This window comes from Triturus cristatus, chromosome 7 (genome assembly GCF_964204655.1).
Source record: "Triturus cristatus chromosome 7, aTriCri1.1, whole genome shotgun sequence".
Taxonomy (NCBI): domain Eukaryota; kingdom Metazoa; phylum Chordata; class Amphibia; order Caudata; family Salamandridae; genus Triturus; species Triturus cristatus.
The window spans coordinates 1,228,754,158-1,228,769,649 of NC_140590.1; the positions used below are offsets into that span (position 1 = coordinate 1,228,754,158).

A 15,492-nucleotide genomic window follows, 5' to 3' on the forward strand; every position below is an offset into this window, starting at 1 on the left:
TTGAATCTATACCTACTAGCTCTTCTATTTTCTTTATTTTATTCTTACCAAATCATTATACCTCATCCTGTAATTCTTATGGGTTTGTGAATATACCATATGTTATTCTGCCCTCATTTGTTACCTGGACTTTGTTCTATGTATTGGAACTTCCAGTCACAACTAGCCCGCCAGGGCCCTATGCATCAGGCCTGGGCTTCTCAAAATGTGGCCCACGTGTTATATTATTGTTCCTTTTTCCTTGTTTATTTGTTTATGAAACATCACAATAAAATGCTCCTGAAAAAAAAAAAAGGAATCTAGCCACAATAAGAACTCATATCTGATTAGTGGCCTCGATGAGAAGTGTTAGCACTCCCTCACATGTGCTTCTGCTGTGCTGCTCGGTTAAAGTGCTGCCGCCGCTCTTCAAAATGGAGGCCTAAAGCAGTGTAGCTGAGAGTCAAGTTAAGCATATGAACATCTCTGCAGGCACGTTAACCCACCAAGCTATATTTCACAAGAAGCCATCATCTCCTGGAAGTTGTAGGACCGGGGCAGTGTCAGTCAAACCCGAAGCATCCCGAATAAGGAAAGATCGCAGTTTGGGGATTTTGTGGTCGGCCATTGTCTCTGAAAGGCCAGTGCAGTTTAGATGATGTCAATTACCTATAATGTCACTTATGAGAAGTGGGAACGGTGAGGAAGGATGCTGGAATGGGCGCTTATGATTGGACGTCCCGCAGAGCACTGCAAGCCTTTGACACTGCACAGCAGTTTGTATCATGAGCTGATCCGGAAGGCAAGAGGGGAGTTCTACCTTGGGTTCCGGAGTAGCATCCTGCTCACTGCAAAGCGCTTCGATACCTCGTCAGGGGTAGTAAGCGCTATATAAATACAGTGTGAAATTAAAGTTGCAGTCTTCTGACAAGTGGTGGTACTCTCCAGTGGGACAGGAATGGCATCCATAATAAGACATGGTGGCACCATACATTGACATACCCTGCATCATTTGTCATGCTTCTATTGTGCCTTTAGAAGTGTAAAAAAGACCAGTGTCTATTCAGAGGTACTGCATTTTGCAGCAGTCCCTGCTTATACAACCCCCCATCGAAGGACAGCATAGGGAAAGGGGGTGGATTAAGAGCCATAACCAGACAGTTCTTCTTCAGAACTTAGACTGCAGAGTAATGTAAATCTTCAGTTATGTAAAAGGACAGATGGTATCCTGCACTCTCTCACACACTATTTATTATAGTCCCTTTTGTCAGTACTTGTTGATCTAATCATATATTTACTAGCTTCATGTTCCTTCTTTTATCACGTGTGATCCGAGCTGGGCGGTTGAAGAACAGAAACGCAGAAGTGAAAATGAGTCACCCCGAAACCGAACGGCCGTGTCCAGTGACGTAACAAAGATGCCACATTGGGCCTAATGCGAGCAGGAAAGTCCCTCTCATACCACTTTTTTTCACAACTACTTAGTGTTCATTTAGTACATTTGTTATTAATGTTCTCATTTGGACATCAAGTGCGTTTAATGAATTGTGCTTTTGTGAATTTGGCGCCACCCTCGTCTGTGTTCGGGGGAGGCAGGCCTCTGAAGACGAGGTATGTCCTGGAGAAATGACAGCGACCCAACACCGGCCACTGGGAATACCAGGCGGTGAACGAACATGGTTGCCTAGGAGGTCAGGCATGGATGAGTCACTAGCAGTCCCCTGTGTGTTTGTCTTTCCAAAGCAAAAATATCTTACAAGGTGCCTAAGTAGCGTTCCTTGTAGCCCCGGTGCAGTAAACCTGAGGAATAGAAAGCGCTCCACAGAAGGTGTATTTTGACTGTAAATGCTTTCTGCTGTTCATTGAGTTGTTGCGGTGGCTTCACCTGGTCAGTTACTCTGGCACGAAGTCTGTCCAGCAAGGCGGGTCCAGCTGTCTTTGGTGAAAGAATGAAGCGGACCTGCTCATAGTGGGATGAAGCGTCGTAGAGCCTTTGGTGATTGCGCCATTCTTGATTCAGTGGTTCGTGCTGCATGGATGTATTTCTGAAAGCCTTCTTGCAGTTTCACAGGCATAGCCAGGTGGATATAAAATGCTGCTTAATTATTCGTTTTTAGAAATCTTGAGGAATGGTCGTCAGTTGTCCAGCTCCTGCGCCTCGGTTGATGTATCATGATCAACAATTCTGGAGTAATTCAACAAGTGGCTTCTAGGCGCTCTGGGTTCTCAGCCGTGGTCTTCTGTGCCTCCCCATGAAACCGCCCCATAAGTAGCTGTGTGTAGTCAAGCACAGCAGCCATGTAGGGCACCAGTTTCTTAATGAAGGAAGCAGTGCCCCTGTGGTGCGAGGTACAAGGCAGAGGCTGTCCCATCTCATACCCACCTCACATTCTTCTGCTGACCAACAGGGAAAGCTGCTCTGCATTGCCGGCTGTCTTCATTCTAACGTGATGGCACAACTTGCCATAATTCTAGGGGCATCCTATTTTGTGATTGGTGTCAATCTCAAGCCCTAAAATACCTAAGGAACAGTGACCAATGAAATCCCTTTTGCTACACTTTCTTATGAGTCTAAATGCTAGCGGTTTGGTTAGCTGTGATGAAAATAGCCCTGGTGATCTCCTGTTCTCATAAATGGTTCCTGGGAACCTTTTTGAAGCAAAAGTCTATTCTGTGAAGTTGGCAAGATAAAACTACCTTCCACAGGAGCGAGTGTTCGGACCCCTGTCGCTTGACCTGCCCTTTGCCAAACCTAGTCTGTTGTTTCACCTCTCATCATTGTTCTCCATTTTCGACCAGATCTGCCACGCTGAATGATTCCCCAGCCAGGAGAAGTACTTGTCGCTAAACCTGGACAAAGGATAGTTTGGTATTTCCAGGAGAGGCTTAGGAAGTTTGGTGGGCCTTTTCTCAAGCCAGAGGACTCAGTCCACACTAAGACACGTTTCAGGACAGTGCACCTAAAACTATTAAGTTGACTTCCTAAAACATTACACATTGGAAACACCACCAAAGTTTTTATATATCTGAGCCCACTCATGCTACAAACATTAGGAGAGCTTAGAATCATTTGCTGGCCCCGTTTTAATGTTGGACATTATATCATTTTATTTGTTTCTAAAAACACTGAGGCTTGAGTGGCCCGTTACCCAGCTACCGTGTGGCAACTACTCAACACTTAAACCAGATGTCAGATTAAAGTAAGCTATTGCCAACACTTCTCAAAGTATCAAGGGAAAGTGAGTGTTTGAACGTCATGGAATTCTATGAGCGTTTAGAAGAATTTAGGAAAAGGGACCACTTTAACTTGGGAGTATTGCTCCTGGTGCATGAGAACAGCCTGTGCAATCTGCTCTGGCAGAAAAATAAGCAAGCCGTGTGCAACTTGTGAACTGAAGTTAATGCCTTGATGCAGTCGGTCCTGGAAGCATATTATTGAATAGACAAATGCCTTAGCTAGACTTCGAGCCTCGATCAAAGTGCATTAAGAGCGCAGGATCAAGCAAAAAGATTATAGGTTGTAATAGTGTTTCTGTTGATAATGGTACTTCCTATATCTTTCCGTATCTGTCTCCCTCATCCTGCCTCCCAATTTTCACTCTGGTAGTAACTTCTCTCTTAAATGTACCCTTATTTTTCTTCCATTTAGATTTAGTCTCCTTAACTGCTCCTTCTTCCATTATCTTTTGGTCTCTTGCTCTCTCCGTCCAGCAGTTGCCCCCTCCTTTACTGGAGTGCTTCTTGTTATACCCTTTCCAGACCACAACAGAAATGTCTTTCTAGAAGTGACTACAGTTGATGGGTGTTTGGATTTCTAGAATTTCTTAGATGATGAATCCAACTTACCAAAGTGTCTCTTAAGCCTCTCCGGCATAAGTGTATTGCTTGCGTTCAAATGTCTCTCAGCATCTCCTGTACATTTCTTCCAGGAGACCAATGAGCAAACGGATCCAGGGACAGTGGTGCAGCTGGTGGGGCTGGATGAAGAAGGAAGGCTTGTCGTTCACGAGGAAGCGCTTAAGAGTTGTTTACAGTCGGACGAGGTGAAGAACCGCTTGGTGTGCATGATCTCCATCATTGGCGAGCAGCGCAAGGGGAAATCCTTCCTCCTGAATTATCTCCTGAGGAAATTAAAAAGCCTGGTGAGAAATGAGAGCAAGCTGGAACATTTTAGGAATGAGGCTGGCTTCTCAGATGAGCTTTCTTCATGTCATTCACTCAGTGTGTGGATTTTCTCGTAAATGATGATTTGTTGTTGCGGGAAAGGAAAAGAATCTCTAGTGTGGCTTGCAGTTTTTGGGCTGATTTCCTTTAATTGGGACAGTGGATTGAATAGGGTCCTGGAGCACTGCCTGTTGGACCAAGCGAGAGAGGTGGGGGAGGAGGCTGGAGTTTGTGTTCATTAAGTATGGCTAAATCTGCAACACTCCACAGTGCGGCAGACTAAAAAGTAATCGCATGAACCACTGAGTTCCCCCACTAGAAGATGATGAATGAGTTGAATGCATGCATGTGCTGAGAGGGTTCCACAGCTGATTGGTTGTGATGTTAGAGAATGGAGCATGCATGTTCTTCGGATGTACGCTGGTCAACTAGAGTTGTGCGCCTTTGGAAGATACTTGCTTAGACACTAACAGCACATCTGTTTGAAGAGACGAGGTTGCTAAAAAAAATATCTGAAGCAAGTGAATACACAAGCAAATGGTGGGCACAGAACCCGACAGTATTGACTGAATGAAACCATCAAACAATGTCAAACACAAAACAGAACATTTCGAATACTGAATATTTATATCAAAAGTACAAAAATATTTATTTGATGAAAAGTGCTGAAAATATCAATACATAATCTAAAAAGTATATTCCACAGACATACATGCACTCTTTTTGACATCATGTTCTGATACTGCTTTATGTCCATAAGTGTTTTGTCTAGAGGATACAATGAAAATGTAAATCTGGAATAATAAAAAAAAAATAGGTATGAAATTCCTAATAATTAATATCACTAGCTCATGGTTAAAGATAACCATCAGACATAATACTGAAGGGCTTAGATGTTAAACAGACAAGGTTGCTCATGGTTCACTTTAGGAAAGATGGTGTTGAGTCTTGCAGAATCGCTTTTCCCTGTGGCACTGCTTCACACAACACTAAACCTTTTAAAGTAAATCTTCAATATTGAAATGACACATTCATCAATGATTAATAAAAATCTTCCATCTCTCTACGTAGTACTGTGGACTGAAGAGATTTCCACATAAATTGACTAACATTAAAACGCCCAATTGTATCATTAAAACAATAACACTTTAATACTTCTTATAAAACCAGAACTTCAGTTAATGAAAACAACCCTATGTGATCTTTACTTGCAGATTGAAACTATTTACAAAACATTTAATTTCATCCATATGCAGTAGTTTATGCACGTCTGCGATTAGAAGTATATATCAGAAGAACAAGTTCTTCTGATGGATTGTTGACAATCTAACCACAGATTCGTCACTGCCAGCCGCATTACCACCCAGTGGAGTGGATTTTTTCTGTTATAAGATCCTAAGTAACACTTCACACACTGTTAACATCTAAATTTGTCGGCTTCTCCGAAACAGAGTCTAATTAAATTGGCTGTTGATAAACCGTCATGCGCTGGTGTGGTGGCCAGTATGCGACTCCACCGCTGGAGGTGGGATGAAATTACCACGAGTCCAATGGTGCAATCAAGCGGCATGCAAAGCTATTGCAGTAGGTTTTCAGGATCCAGTGTACCGCCTAGAAAGATTCAAAATGTGAGGAGTCTGCAGTTAGATGAAGTACACCAGAAAGATTTTTACTGAAAATAAGTAACATGTTCCTTAGCTCTCAAGTGACAACTCAGTTGATTTGTTGTTTTCATCTCTTTCAGTCTACTAAGTAAATACATGGCTTCAGCTTCTGTAGAGAAATGCTGAAAATATTTGAGCTTTAGGTGAACTTGCCCGCTTATTCCCTCGTCTTCATGTTCAGTCTACGTGAGCTCTGTCGCTGTTTCCGATAAATCCCAACTCCGTGTCAACTGGCAGTTTCTATATGCGTTCCACTCTCTTGTTCTCGCCTCACTGCGCTGCCTGCTGGGATCATAACCGGTGTAGAAAATAAACGGCGACACTTCCTGGACCTTGTGAGAAAGGCTCTGTTAAGAGAAAGAGCACAGAGTGAGCACAGCTTTGTCAGAAGTCGCATGTGAGTTCAGGGAGCTCTACGGTCAGTCACCGATAAGAAAACGGTGCTGCCCGATGGACTTGAAATACCCTGAAGGGGCTCAGAGGTGGATTCCTTCTCAAGGTTGACACCACTTCAGAGAGAGGCTGTCACTGAATAGTTTGGTCCTAGATAAGAATGCTCAGTCTATGAGTAACTGGGAGGTTGGAGGGTGCTTACCAGCTAACAGATGGGTCTACCTCTGCCATTAAAGACTGCTGGCAGCAGGTCAAATAGTCTGTGGAGTGGACTTGTTCTATACAGGTCATTGGTGTTTAAGAGATCGCACATCTTTGAGACTTTAACTGCAGCTTGAGCCAGGGTAGATGGGGCAGGGAAGCCCCCTTAATATAAAGAGACCCCAGTAGGTCTTCTTCTGGCAGTGAACATAGTCCAGTTATGTGAGTTGCTAGGAGTGACTGTGTTCCTGGTGAAAGATGTGAAGCTCGGTCTTCGTGATAATAGTGTCCTAACTCTAGAGAAAGAAATGTTTATATGATAAAATAACTTGTGTTCAACAGGTTTGTGGATAGATAGTTTTATCATAGATAAGCTGGCATTGTTAGCTCAATTTATCATTGTTTATGTTGTGAGAGCACAAGTAGGAAATGTAAACCACGGTTTCTAATTCAGGCTGCATGTGTCGCAGTTACTCAGTAAGCCCCAAACATCTAATAAAAGACAAGCCATAAATAAAAATGCACAATAACATAGCCCCTTTCCTCAGACTAATGCCAATATTCACTCAAACAATCTTCCATTGTCCATGGCTCAAGATTACACAGATGCCTCCCCCTGACCGCCAGCCTCAGACGCCTGAGTAGCATGGTAGTATACCACAATACTGAGGTTAGCAATATCGGCCTGTAAGAATAGCAACTCAGGAATATCAACTACCAGTATGATTAAATGTAGATGTAAAATGTTACCCTGTAAATATCTGTTCCTAGAGCGAAGTGCTGCAGATTCACATGCTCTGCACTCTACTCCCATCTAGTGCTGGGCCTAGACCTTTGCAACTTGCTTTTCTTTGAAGAAGTCTGAGACACAAGACCTGTTCAGACCCCACCCTTGGTCCACAAACCAGCAGCATACTGGCTCCACCTCAAATAGTTTTCCTTACAACTAGCAGGTAGTGTAAAGGGAGTGGACTGTCAAAGACAGAGTGTGCTGTGGAAAGTAAAGCGAGTAAAGAATGACAAAGAAATCTCTTTGATCATCGTTGGCTTTTAGGGCAGAGGTTAGACACGTGAATCTACAGCTCTACATGCTATGCACAGATCGTTACAGGTTGAATTGGGTTTTCCATTCATAGCACATGTGGCTGTAGATATGCACGGTCTACATTGACTTTGAAGCAGTCCCTTTCCACAATGGTGGCTAGTAAGTAGATGATGCAGATGTTTGAGAAAGTGTTCTTATTTCAGGTTGACCAACCGAAGCAGGCTGACATGCTATGGGCTCCCCTTGTTATGAATTTCATTAACCAGGCATGCAAAACTGCCCTGCCTCAATCATAGAGAACGGGCCATAATTGGTCCTCTATTTGAAAAAGGCTTTCGAAAAACCCCAACCTGCTACCACCAGATATCTCTCATAAACTTTATAGTTAAGGTAGTAGAAAGGGTTATTTTAGAAAGGCTGCTAGTCTGGGTGATGGACAATGGCATCCTCTCTCGACTCCATTATGGGGTTAGATCAGGATACTATGGTACAATGCCTCAATCTGTATCTCATAGTTAACAAATTTTACTGTATCAAAGCAAGGATGTATTTTTTTTTTAAGCATTTATGGACCTCTCCTGCGCTTTGATAGTGTGGGCCAAGTTTGATAGCTTAAGGATCGATAAGGGCCTCGTAGAGTTCTGGAGGGCCCTACACCATGACCTATCCACAACTGTGTGGTATGGTCCTGGCCGTGAATGCCCGTCTTTTTTTCAATTGGCCGAGGGATACTCCAAGGGTGCATCCTTGCCCAAAACTTTTTCTTCTGTATGTTAGTGGCTTAGAGGAGGCACTGTTGGCCAAGGTAGTAGACATTCCCATGATTACAAATATTCCTATCCCTGACCTATGTAGATTACGCTGTGTTATTTGGTAGAACTCCAAAAGCCCTGAAACTGTATCTCAGGGTTATTTTTGATTTACAGGATTCCTGGCTGGCGTGTATATCCAGGGCCAGAATCCAATTTCTCAGTTGTAATGGGTTCATTTCTAACCTGGCTTCGTTTATTGGCAAAAAACGTATTGCCCCTTTTTGCGAAGTTTATAAGAGGAAATGTTTTCTGGTTTTCTTCACTTACGGCTCGAGTATTTGGGTCTACAAAAACGTCTCTAGCCTCCAAGTGGATGAAAATAGGGTGAGTAGAAGACTTTTAGGCCTCCTGCCATGTAGCCCGAGTTTCATATTGCATGAGGAGCTTGGCTTGGAGCTTGACGAGGACTACATCAATTTGGCTCAACTGCTACTGTGGTGCTCTATATGGAGCAATCCTCATGCCCTACTTAACAGAGATATTATTGAGGACTGTGTATCATGTAGCATGGGTCTTCAAATTCTGTGACTGACCTTTGCCAAATGGATGTGCCACTTACTGGGTAGGCAGAATTGCTTCCACAAGCCAGAAAGGCTGCATAAGGATGACAGATCCCAGCTAAAGCAACTGTTTCTTGAAATGGGGCTGCAAGAAGCTTCCCAAAGAGTTTGTTGCATTTTGTGTGTTTCTGTAGTTTTTATTCTTGTCTCACAAGATGCAATCCAATCACAGTATTGAGGCTTTCAGGGATAAACATGCAGACCCGCCTTGCTGCACTTGCAGTCACTGAGCTCAGCATTGATTTATTATAGCATTAGTTAATTTCTTGAAAGTGCTGTCCGTGTTAGGAGTCATATGATCTTATGATCCTATAAGGTGATAAGGCCAAGATTTTACTGTATTCTTTTGTTTAAAAATTAAAAGTGATGTTATGTACTTGCTTTTATAATCCTATTTAATGTTCGAATAAAGCTATTTATTGATTGATTGAAAAAAGTCAATAATATTCCCACACAATGGAGATGATCTGTTGTTCACAGATGCTGTTTTCCCACTAAGCGAGGAAGTGCCTCAATGTTCCCCCGACAGGTGTGATGGGGTTGTGGGAAAAGGAGAGGAGTCACTGTTTTGCAGCAGAAACACAACTTGCAGAGCCACCTCTGGCCTTGCCAAGTCCATTTCCCCTATAGACCACTGCCGGAAAGTCTTAGTCTGCTGGGGTCTCAAAAGGACTGTTGGCACAGTAGTTTCTGATCTTGGCTTCTCAGTTTGACGCCCCTCCTGCTGTGGTGCTTCTAGAATGCCGATTTTGGACCAGAGGACTGTTTTGATCCACGTGGGGGTCAAACAGATTGTCTCATTCATAGGAACTTTTAAGAGGTGCTGTTGCACTGTGGGCCTAAACCCTGTAACTCGTTGCCAGGCATGTTTGCAGAGGAGTAGGAGGGACTATCTAATATTCACATTGCTGATGGTTTTCCCCCCGGCAACCAGCTCCTGTCCTCTTTTACGATGGGAGCTCATACATGACCTTCTAGAGGTACTAATCGTACCTGGTAGGGCACCCACCGAATTGCCAATGCACCAGTGTACGGCTGCCTCAACATGCAGACTGCGTGCCATGTTGCAAACCATGAGTGAAGACATGGCACACTCACTGTGCGCCATGCCAAGGTCACTGCATGGAATATATGTAAGTCACCCCTACAGCAGACCTTGTAGCCCTAAGGCAGGGTGCATTATATTACATGTGAGGGCATATCTGCATGAGCAGATATGCCCCTGTGCTGTCTAGTTCAATTACTAGATGGTACAAGTGCACTAGGAAGCCATCTTAAGTATATGTAATGGGCACTGGTCATCATGAGTTCCCCAGTTACCTGATTTCTTTACTGAAACCGATGGTGTTTAATATCAAACACCTTGCCTTAATTAATCTGTACTGTTGCTGGTACTAGATTTATTATGACATGCACCCAGAGGGCACCGTAGAGGTTCCCCCTGAAAAACCTATCAGTGTCTAGTGTGCTGGCAGACTGGTTTCGTCCAGCCTGCCGCCACAGGTAAGTTTCTGTCCCCCTGCAGTTTAGAGCCCATGATCTTTGAGGCCAGAAACAATGCCTGCTCAGGAGGAAGGTGTTCAGACCTCCTCCAGCCAGATGACTATTGATTTAGCATATAAATGCCAGGGAGTTCTAAGCCCCTGCTGTCTTTGATATGTGGCCCTAGCTTCCCCTAGAACTGGAGATGCCACCCCCTGCCCTGATGCCCATTTGGCACCAGGACAGGTAGGAAAGTAACTATGCAAGTAGGCGTTTACACCACCAGGCTAGTCACACCCCTAAGGTGGGCTACCTGATGTGCACCACGAAAGAAGGGTTCCACCATCTTGTTTGAGGTGGAATTAGGAACTCTGGGACCGGGTTATGCCCACTGCCCAAAGGAAGTGGTCATATAGGGGGTGAAGTGACCCCAAGGGTAAGTAGCCCATTGGGTACTACCCTTCACTCCCCTTAATGCCCCTAAATGTAGTATTTAGGTGGCCCCCTGACAACAGGACCTCAGATTTGCCGGACTAAAGAAGAAGAAGGTGAAAGAAGAGCTAAAGAACACAAGAACTGTTTCTAGCTGTGGATTTGGCACCAAACCGTGCCTGCCTGCTCCTGTCCTGACAACTGCAAAGACTCGTCCCATCCTGCTGCTTTGCATCCTCACAAAGCCTTGGAGGGCTGCCAGCACTTGGCCAACCAGCCAGCATCTCCCTTGAAGTGAAGGAGCCACTTCCCTTCAGCCTGCAGGCACCAACAGCACAGTCCGAGTACCAGTCTGCTGATCAGTGGGTCCACTGAGGCAGCAGCAGCCCAGGAGGAGTTCACAAAGTATCCGGAGGGTCAGCTCAATCGATCCATTCAGTCTTGGAGGCGCTGACCCACCCCGGAGGCTCCCTGCACCAAAACCCAGGGTACCAGAGCCTGTTGGCAAGCACCAAGGCTTGTTTGTATTCAGTCAGAAAACCACTGCCGCCAAAACTTACCTGAACGTTGAGGGACTTCAACAGATGCCAGCTCCATGCCAGAAGTCGTCTTGTTGTGTTCCTTGTCCCTCTTCTGCAGGTATACCGAGAACTGTGAGAGCCTCAAACTCACCGACCCGATGTACAAAACACTTATGTACCCGAGCCCCCAGCCCGAGTCCATTGAAACAGACAGTGCCTCTGTGGTCATGAGACCCTCAAGAGCAGAGCCCCCCTTTGAGCTCTGCCGAACTGATCCCCAATCCCCCTTTGTAGCTTTTCTTTGCAGGTTCTGTTCCCGATTGACTTCAATGTAGCGTTTGAGGCTACCACCACGAAAGGCACTTCTGCAGTGCCACACCCCAGGGTAGGTAACCTTGAACTGTTGATACTTTCTTGGACCTTGGCCCCTACTTACCTTAAGTCCAGAAGAACATTTCTGTAAGTCGTTTTCAAGTGACCGTATGCAGTGTATGTTTCTCCCATAGGAAAACATTACCGCGTTTGAGGCTCATTTCTCAAATATGATAGCTGTATTTTCTGTGTATGAAAATCACTAACACAAAAAGCACTTTCCTGATCCGGAAGTTCTTGGTGTCTAAACTTATATAAACATCTGTTATTTCCTTATTAAGTATATTTCTTATTTATTTACTCTTTGTGTGCAACAAATGCCTAACACTCTCCTCTGATAAGCCTAAGTCCGCTCAACCACACTACCACAAATAGAGCACTTTGGGATTGTTAAAGCAAGGCCCTGTACACTATTAAGGAATACCTGGACTCTACACAGTGCACTTCCTTTAGGTACACTATTTAGAGAGCCAGCTTCCTACAGAGAGCAGGTGCTGGGAGCAACCTCTCTTTGGCTGACCACAAGTGAGAATTTAATCCCAAAGTGACAGGAGTGTTATTTTTTAAATTGGGTTGTACATGCGTTAATGTCATCACCATGGCCCTGAACAGAAGTGGCCTCGGTTTTGTACCATAACTTTACCTCTGAATGGTTCCCTGGTGGGTGCCTTCAGGTTCAACTGGTTGCATTCCCAACACTTGTACTTCACTATAGAGTCCTGCAGAATCTAGTACAGGCAATCCTAATCGCCTCAGGCTGTGCTGAAGAGGAATTGTTACTGAACTGTTGAAACTCAGAACTTATCCCCTTCTTTCCATCCTTCACAGTATGGATCTGACCTCTCAGCAGAGTGCCCGGGTTCTTGGGGGCTCTTGAGCAGTGCCAGAGTACCTTTGCTTACCACCTGAAGTAGCAGACGTCTTTGTAGTTTCTACGAAACACAACACATAATCTATTTTTGAAAGTCCCTGTAACATGGTTGTTCAGTTGTGCAAATAAGAACGTCTCGACACATTTCAGTCACACCTTTCCAGTGCTTTGCAGTTCCCAGGCCTCTAGTCCCAAATAGCTACCATAAAAGTTTATTTGACTGCCCTATACACCTTCATGTGTCTCCCTGGCGAGCCTCATCTATTTTATTCAACCCTAGTGAAGCATTTTCTGAAAGGTTTGTGTTGCAATTAAAGACGGTCCAGATGGTTTTAAAGGATTTATTCTCATAAAGGCAGCACAGCAACAAAATACAACTGGTCAGCAAACAGGAGCAGTGCAACTGACCTGAGTGCCTAGCAGCAACCACAGGGTTCTAGATGGAATTAGAATGCACATCATAAAATGCAGTATACATTGATGAGGGAGGGGGAAAAGGAAACCTAACAAGCACAGGAAATGCAAATGTAACATACCTCTTATTTTCCAACAGAAAAGGAAAATAGGGAAGGTATAAGGCTATCTACTGAAATCAAACAATCTCTTGGGAGGAAATCTCAAACAATCTGATACTTTGACTCTAGAAGCCACTGTGTCTTCAGGCAAGTTGAGATATCCAGGAGAAAATTATCCTGCCTTACTAGGTACAACTGGACACTTGGCGACATGTTTAACATTCCATAACCTGCCATCTTGTGTGATGACACTGTTGTCAAACACCTTTACAATTTTCATGGGCTTGCGAAATCTATCGGAACATTTGGTGGTGAAACCAGGCTTCTTGCCTCTGACCCAGTCACGAATATTAAAATTGGGGGATTTGGTTTTCCACTTGTAGTCATACCACCTCTTAGTTTTTACTTGTTTAGATTCAACCCTTTGGGAAACTCCACTTACCATATCATCAGAGAAAGACTTGTTTTTGCACTTCTCTTTGAACCACCAAGGACATATTTTTGATGCGGGGTCTCGCCCTTTTGAAAGGCGGAAGGGACTGACCTCTGTTGTGGTGTGGGGTGTAATGCAGTATAACCAGAGCTTTTCCCTCAAGGAATTTCTCCAACTTCCTCCCAGTTTGACCACATCAGACACATAACCCTTTAAAACTCTATTAAAACATTCAACAAGGCCATTCTCGTGCGGTTCATATACAGAGACAGTGTGGTGTTTGATATTATGACATTTTAGGAAACTTTCCATTTCTGTGGAAGTGAGTTGCGCCCCATTGTCAGTCACGAGAACTGTGGGACAACCTTCTCTGGAAAAAACTTCTTTGAAAAATTCAATAACCATGTTGGTAGAAGAGTTGGATGCAAACTTCACTTCTGGCCACTTGGAGTGGTAGTCCACAAGCACAAAGGCGTAGAGTAAATCATGTGGTAGACACATGAAAGGACCAGAAATGTCGAAAGCCACTTTTTTCCAAGATTCATCAGGCCAGTCAGAACTTTTTAATGGGGGAACGTTAAACCTCTTCATTTTTTCACTACTCATGCAAACTTCACTTTCTCTGATGGTCCGACCAACCATGCGATCTAATCCTGGCCACCAGAAATAATTTCTGACCAGCCGTTTCATGGCAGACATGCTAAGATGGGATTTGTGTGCCAACTCCAAAATCGACTTCTGGATACCAAATGGTGGCACACATTTCCCACTTTTGTACATTAGCTCCCCTTCTAAATCCAAAACATCAGACACCCTGAACATGGGCATGAATTCCTCTACCAAATTCTTCTTATCTGGCCAACCCTTTAAGATGTACTGTTTAACAGCCTGCCATGTGAGATCTTCTTTTTCACAGATTCTCCAGGACTCTTCAGTGATACTTTCAAATGCACCAGTAACTACATCTTGGATGGTAGTGACTATCTCTGAGTCATCAAAGCTGTCATCACAGCTGACCGGACAAGGGAGTCGAGACAAGAAATTGGCCATAAAAATTTTCTTACCAGGGACAATCTCTGGTTTAAAGCAGCACTCCTGCAACCTGGAGGTAAGTCTCGCAATGCGGGCCGTGGAGTTTCATCCACCACCATGGGAGAGAATGTTAACCAAAGGTTTGTGGTCTGTCCTTAATATGAAATTGATTCCCCATATGTAATTGCGGTAATGCTCAATCGCCCACACGCATGCCAACAGGTCTTCCTCAATCACAGCATACCTTCGTTCTGTCTCATTAAGGGTGCGGGAAGCAAAGCACACGTTCAATTCATCTTTCCCACACCTCTGAGACAACACTTCACCACTCCGTACTAACTTGCATCAACTGTGATAACACACTCCTTGTTCATACAGAATGGTTTGAGTGTGGGAGCCTTAAGGATATCCGTTTTGATGGACTCAAAAGCTTGTTGTTGCTCTACCTCCAATTCGAAAGCAGCTTTATGTCTCAGCAACTTCCTAAGAGGCTCCATTTTAGATGCAAAATTGTTCGCAAACTTACTATAATATTCGCACATGCCTGTGAATGATAATAATTGTTCTTTTTTCGTGGAGGAAGGTGCATTGATGATACCATATACGTTTGATTTCTTAGGCACCACACCGTTACCAGATAAAGTGTGGCCTAAATATTCCACAGAGGTTTTAAACATTTTGCATTTATTAGCCTTGCGGGTCAAACCACTCTTCCTCAACATTTTACAAACTTCCATTAAATGCTTAAAATGCTCTTCTTCATTGCTTGAAAAATTAGGATGTCATCTTGGAAACACTTAACGAATTTGTCAGCATCTCTGAAAATGTTAAACATAACCCTTTGAAAGACGGATGCCATAGACTCCAAGCCAAACGGCATTCTGGTATATTGGTACAGACCCTGCAGTGTGATAAAAGCTGTAAGGGTCTTGGAGTCTTCAGTAAGGGGAATTTGGTGGTACGCTGACCTGAGATCTAAAGTTGAAAACCCTTTAGCACCCTCCAGCATTGAGACC

The 15,492-nt window shown here is 44.0% G+C and overlaps 1 protein-coding gene and 1 long non-coding RNA gene across 2 annotated transcripts in view; one reads left to right on the forward strand and one right to left on the reverse strand.

Annotated features, from left to right (window-relative positions):
- RNF112 (ring finger protein 112) overlaps positions 1-15,492 on the forward strand; it is a 231,936-nt gene that overhangs the window by 71,427 nt on the left and 145,017 nt on the right. The window contains exon 4 of the mRNA XM_085618642.1: positions 3,909-4,121. Within this exon, the coding sequence (XP_085474768.1) occupies positions 3,909-4,121 (213 nt within the window). The remainder of the gene's footprint in view (positions 1-3,908; positions 4,122-15,492) is intronic.
- Positions 6,028-15,492, reverse strand: part of LOC146811671 (uncharacterized) — a 143,302-nt gene continuing 133,837 nt past the window's right edge. The window contains exon 3 of the long non-coding RNA XR_014966770.1: positions 6,028-6,154. This is a non-coding gene — a long non-coding RNA (uncharacterized LOC146811671). The remainder of the gene's footprint in view (positions 6,155-15,492) is intronic.